Source organism: Galeopterus variegatus, unplaced genomic scaffold, assembly GCF_000696425.1.
Source record: "Galeopterus variegatus unplaced genomic scaffold, G_variegatus-3.0.2 Scaffold295, whole genome shotgun sequence".
NCBI lineage: Eukaryota > Metazoa > Chordata > Mammalia > Dermoptera > Cynocephalidae > Galeopterus > Galeopterus variegatus.
This window is the reverse complement of record NW_007726406.1, coordinates 498944-505479: the sequence shown is the minus strand read 5'-3', so window position 1 is coordinate 505479 and position 6536 is coordinate 498944. Positions and strand designations below refer to the sequence as shown.

General features: G+C 36.5%; 1 protein-coding gene across 1 annotated transcript in view; it reads left to right on the top strand.

The window, feature by feature from the left end:
* The window catches only part of NCAPD3 (non-SMC condensin II complex, subunit D3), a 75474-nt gene that overhangs the window by 49526 nt on the left and 19412 nt on the right, over positions 1–6536 (top strand). The window contains exons 21-25 of the mRNA XM_008567131.1: positions 976–1083; positions 3331–3445; positions 3540–3647; positions 5220–5458; positions 6377–6456. Coding sequence (XP_008565353.1) covers positions 976–1083; positions 3331–3445; positions 3540–3647; positions 5220–5458; positions 6377–6456 — 650 coding nt within the window. The remainder of the gene's footprint in view (positions 1–975; positions 1084–3330; positions 3446–3539; positions 3648–5219; positions 5459–6376; positions 6457–6536) is intronic.

Genomic DNA, 6536 nt, shown 5'->3' with positions numbered 1-6536 from the left:
GGATTTCAGAAGCTCTCTTGATCAACGTTGTAGTCCAGGTTGTACAATCTATCAAAATCTTAAGTGCAGTAGTTCTTTTAAAAGTAATAAAGACAATAGTTTTGAAACCTTTTAGGCTAAGTCAGATTGAAAAACATTTCGCTCATAATGATAGTTTCCCAACAGTTTGGCAAACCTTGATTGGTACCAAGTTGTGGTAACACTGCAAAGCACTGGATGATTGTTTGTTAAGACGGTCCCTTCCCAAGGCACCTATAGAGTAGTGGGGAAATGTGTACACAGATAGATAATTCCAATAATACGAAAATAAAAGTATGCATATGGTAACATGGACATTCTGAGGTGGGAGCATTTAGCTCAACCTAGGTATTTTAGAACTGGCCTCCTAGAGAAAATGAAATCCAAGAGTTCTAGAATGTGGTGGGGAGCTCTCTGCCTTGGCATAGAGGAGCAGTTAGACGTGCACTAGAGATGACTTCTTGAAGCTATTGTAACCAGTAAGAGACACTGGAAACTTGTTTATAGTGAATAATTTCAGAAGAATAATTTCAGGAGATTTTTAATCACAGTAGTGATTAATTTACCATCTGCATAAGCCAAAACAACTGCAACTTTTTTCTATGTTGTTGGAGGAACACTGCTATTATAGATCTCTTGTAAATTAGGACGCTAGATCATCCTAAATATTTGCCGTTTGCTCTTACAGGGCAAATATAGAAAGAAAGATGATATATACACTGTTCTTTATAAATTCCACTTGGCCAGTTCTCCTGGCCGGATTGCTAAAAGTGTGTCATTGTGATTTTGACCATATTGTGGGAAAGAGAAAAGATACAAATGCAGATGGCAAGGGCTTTTCATGCCTTATGGTTTATCTACTGGAAGATCATAGAGTTTCTTCTGAGAACATTGTGTTTTATGAGTGATCCGGGAGATGTGTGGGACCCTTCAGAGATGGCCTTTGACTTGCCGCAGGAATTACTGAAGCAGGTATGTGGGGATGTGCTGTCCACCTGTGAGCACCACCTCTCCAACATCATTCTGAAGGAGGACGGAGCAGGGAATATGGATGAAGGCCTGTTGGTATGCAATTGCTTTTCTTAGCCATTCTTTTCTCTTCCTTTTTATATCAGCAGGATCTTTTCACAATGATTTTGCAATGTGCAGGAGGACGGAGCAGGGAATATGGATGAAGGCCTGTTGGTATGCAATTGCTTTTCTTAGCCATCCTTTTCTCTTCCTTTTTATATCAGCAGGATCTTTTCACAATGATTTTGCAATGTGCACTTCAAATGCTATTAACCAGAAAAGGGCTCTTCTAGCCTAGAGCTTGTTACTCTCTTTTTAGAAGAATTTTTTATTGATTATCTATTCAGTTTTTCTTACGTACATACTATCTGGGGGAAAACTTGATGGGATAACCTTCATCCAGTTAGATCTTATAAGAAACGTGATTCCAACAGGGAAAACATTATACGTCTTGTAAGCTTGGTAGAGTTAGGCTTAGAAATAATAAGGTAAGAAAATAATGAAGTAAGTTTTTTAGTTTTTTCTTTGTTTCTTTGGTTTGTTTGATTTAAAAAAAAATTGTATCGTGTCTTTTGAACTGTTTGAACATGAGACTATAGAACTAGGGAATAGTGCTGAGCAATTGTAAAGTAATATCTAAAGTAAAATGAAAGATTTACAATTAAAACACAAATGACCTTGGAGCAGCAAGATCACGTCATGGCACCCTGCTTTAGAAAGCACTCCAGTGCAAATGGCTCCAGTAGCCAGCCAGTTGATTTCAGTGGCTGACTGTTGACAAAGTGTTATGGTAATTCTGACACTGTCCACAAAGGAAATGATGAGTTGCTTTTTTATGCCCTTTAGTACAGGCCATCATTTAACGAAAACTGGACATTTTTCTCATCTATTTAAATTAGTAGAGTACCTCTTTTTTGTTTTGAGTTCCTGTCTTGCCAGCTTCGCTCTTGTAGTTCCTAGTGATCACAGACCAAGTTTAGATTTGTTAAAAGATAAGACCGTTGTGCCTGAGGCACTATTGTGCATGTGTTCAGTAATAAGATTATCATTATGGGAATCTGGACTTGCTAGGGAAGAGGGTCATAATATGTAGCATGGACTTGGCCCAGGGTTTCTAGAGGGTCTTGCTCTTCTAATTTGTCTGGGCAAAATCACTGCCCATACTTAGATTTTTTTTCAACTTTTAAATATGTCACCAAAATCTACTCTTCAGTCAAAATATGTATGGAGAAGTTTTGCCCTACACATATTGTTTAATTCAGGCCTCTTTAAATAGTATTTAAGTATTTCTTAAATCCATTAAGAGAGAGTATGTTCAAGATTTTTTAAACCTACATATATTTATTATTGGCTTTCTTACCCTAGAATAAGCTTTTTTTCTGACATTTTACTATTATCACCCCTCCATTTTGGGGGTAAAGAAAAAAGAAGTGTTATTTAACTGGTACCCTGAATGCCATTCATAAACATACGAGAGTGGAAGCTGTGAGGAAGACATACTTGTGTATATTTTAGGTAGGAGTCTAAATAGTAAACTAATCTGGAAGACAATTTGGTAATATGTTTTAAAATATAAAATGTGTTTATGTACTTTTTAATCCTGATTTCAATTCTAAGGAAACAGAACAGTGTCCAAGGTACAAAGGCATTCACCAGAGCCAATGTAAACAGTAGCAAAGGATTAGAAACAACATAGATGTTCCTTAATAGTGGACTAGTGAAATAAATTATGATGACATCCATAGTTTTTAAATGGCATTCTAATGTAGTCATTAAATGTATTTGTTATATATATTGACATGAAAGGATGCCTAATATTCAAAGTAATAACTGAAAACTTCAAAATAGCATGATTGGAAAGTATATGAGGAAAGCAAACATAAAGCCATGTGGTTATAGAAATACCATGAAAAGAAAGTTATACACAGAAACAGTCATGATATCTTTGGGTGGTGGGATTATAGGTAGACAGTTCTATTTCCCAGTTTACCCCAAATAGTCCTGATTTACACGAGTTACCACAGTATACCTATTAATAGCATTAATAGTATACCTATTAAAAACCTTCTTTTACTTGCAGAAGTGTCTAGTTTTAGATGATAAAATTATGTGGTCACGCTAATTTTAGATAAGTTTCATTAAGTAGTGACTAAATATTTACAATGACCATGAATTTTTATGAAACAAAAAATAGTAAAGTTTTTTCATTTGGAGGACAAAAAAGGTACTCTATTAACGTGTCCTTAATCTAGCTAGTTTTGCTTTTGCCCTGTTTTTACTGCAAAACCAATCTCTTTGTAGGTGAAGTACATTTTTACCTTAGGAGATATAGCCCAGCTGTGTCCAGCCAGAGTGGATAAGCGCATCTTCCTTCTGATTCAGTCTATCCTGGCTGCTTCTGCTGATGTGGATCATTGTAAGGCATTTGAAATCGTACTCTATACCATGCTATCTCAAGGCTGAGCTTACTGCTGAGGTACTATCGATAAACCTTTTCCCTTTCCCTGTAGTACCATCGTCTCAAGGTAGCAGTGATGCCCCAGCCTCTCAGCCGCCTGCCCAGATCAGAGGCTCTGTCATGCCTTCTGTGATCAGAGCACACGCCATCATTACCCTAGGTGAGAACAACATATGGAGAAATGTGGCTGTGTCGTCTAGATCCGTGTGTGGCTTTTGCCTTAATGAGCCCAGCTGTGGTAATGTGTTGTGTGCTTCCATGCTTATGTTTACCCTAGCTCTTGTGATTTTTAGAAGTGCAATCATGTGTTGCTTAATGGCAAGGCTGCCTTCTAAGAAATGCATCGTCAGGTGATTTTGATGTTGTGGGAACATCATAGAGTGTACTTACACAAACCTAGATGGTATAGCTACCACACACCTAGGCTCCCTTATAATCTTATGGGACCTCCGTCATATATGTGGTCCGTTGTTGACTGAAACGTTGTTATGTGGTGCGTGACTGTGTTACACAAACCTAGATGGTATAGCTACCACACACCTAGGCTCCCTTATAATCTTATGGGACCACCATCATATATGTGGTCCATTGTTGACTGAAACGTTGTTATGTGGTGCGTGACTGTAATTCTGACGTGAGCACCCAGCTCTGCAGGTATAACAGAGTGCTAATAATGAAAGCCATTGGGTTGGTAACTACACAAGACTATAAGATTCAGAACACTCTTTATGGGCAGCTTTTGTTTTTTAGTAGGGCTATGTTAATTTATTATAATTATAGCTGTTCCTATCATGTTTTTATACTATAATGTAGCACCATGAAATCTATCATCAAGAAATGTATGCCGGGCACTGAACTGAGTTCTGGGAATAAGAAAATAAATTTGAAGTTCAGTTTATAAAAGGAGATGGTTTACTTAATACTTTCCAGAACTGGAAATCAAGAAATGTATGCCGGGCACTGAACTGAGTTCTGGGAATAAGAAAATAAATTTGAAGTTTAGTTTATAAAAGGAGATGGTTTACTTAATACTTTCCAGAACTGGAGGTTGAACTATTAAACATATTTCTCCATGAATTCAAATTGTTGGTCTTGAAAACACTGACTGCTATGTTATAATTTGATTTTTTTTGGTTTAAGGGGATTATCTATTTTGTGCTAGATAAAAGTTATGAATGTTTTTGTAATATTATTTTTCAAATATATAAGACTTGCACATAAGAGCAAAACATCTCCCCAGCCACAAAACAAACATATAAACAAAACTCAGCAACATTCCTTTTGATTATGAATAAGAAATGAAATAAATGAGGTGAGCATTCTTTCCTACTTGCCTAGTTCAAATTTCAAATTCATTGAACGGTATTTAGCTTCTATAGGGTATATGTATAATCAAAAGTAAAATGCTAGGGTTTTTTGGGTCTTTTTCCAAGTAGGTAGATAACTGCAGAATTCAAATGTTGACTTTAAAAGGAAGATGATTTTATTAGTGTAAAGGAACATTCCAAAGTAAATATCTCATGAAAACCCTGGGGAATTTTTTCTTAAAATATTTTGAACTTTCTAATATTTAGGACGAATCTGTCTGTCTTTAGTTTTTATTGTTTGTGATTGTAGGCATGATATTTAAACTTTGATTAAATAAAATCCATAGCAAAATATATCTGGAGAAAATTCAGTCATGGAATTTGGATAGAACAGAATAAAGACGTCTTCCTCCCTTCTGTGACAGGTAAGCTATGCTTACAGCACGAGGATTTTGCAAAGAGGAGCATCCCAGCCCTTGTGCGAGAGCTTGAAGTGTGTGAGGACGTGGCTGTTCGCAACAATGTCATCATTGTCATGTGTGATCTTTGTATCCGGTACACTGTCATGGTGGACAAGTACATTCCCAATATCTCCATGTGTCTCAAGGATTCAGATCCGTTCATCCGAAAGCAGACACTCATCTTGCTTACCAATCTCTTGCAGGTATGTATGGGAATTAGACCTGTCCTTTCTTTCCTCCACTATAGCTTCTGGTTTAAGGGAATATTTGAGTAGCGTAGGAAATGTTCTTGCTTTGTAGTAGAATCCAAAAATAATTAGCCTCATCTCTGGTTTAGAATATCATTCTTCTAATGTTTAGTATATAGCCTTTTAAATAGATCATGATTTGTGAATATTCATCATTTTGGGTGTTTGTTCAGAAATCCTGTCCAGCAATGTGAAGTTTTATTTTTGCAAATAAATACCGTATAGAGAAAAGCACACTCAGTAGACAGGTAGTTGTAGTTCCAGTTCTGTTATTCTCCTTGACTTTGGACAAGTCCATGTTTCTCAGACTTAACTTTTTCATTTGTAAAACAGGAATCATATTTTTTCTGGGCTATGTCACAGTGTTGCTCTGGCAGTCCAGTGAGATATTTCAGTGTGTAAAAGAATTTAGTGAACTGTAAAGCACTACAGAGTGTAAGATATTTTTATATACATTGAGAGCATACATTTGACCTATAATAAGGAGAAAATAATATTTGATTTTTAAAAAGAAGGCATTTCACTAAGCTGTATATCTATTCTAGTATGTTTCATACACTCACCTTTTCTTGTATCATGCACCTGACAGAGGCACCAGTAGCTCTCTCCCTTTAAAGCCATGTGCTTTGAGTCATTTTCCCAATACTATAGAAGGTTTGATCCTGCTCTCCACAATATTCCTGCAATCTCTTTGTAACTATCAAACAGTATGTGCTTTCAAGATGGTTGGGAAGTAAGTGCTAATGAATGGAGCTCATGTGCCACAGACAGATTGAGACGTAGAAGAAAGCTGACAGGTGGTTATGTTACTGAATATACTTAAGGTGCATGTATCAAATTCATCCTGAAATATGCTGGTTTCTCTTTATGCAGGAAGAATTTGTGAAATGGAAGGGCTCTCTCTTCTTTCGATTTGTCAGCACTCTGATAGATTCACATCCAGACATTGCCAGGTAAATCTTGCCCTCACATGTTAGACAGCAGAACAGTTTACCTAATTTCTGGTATATATGAGCTTTCCTTCCTTTCAAAT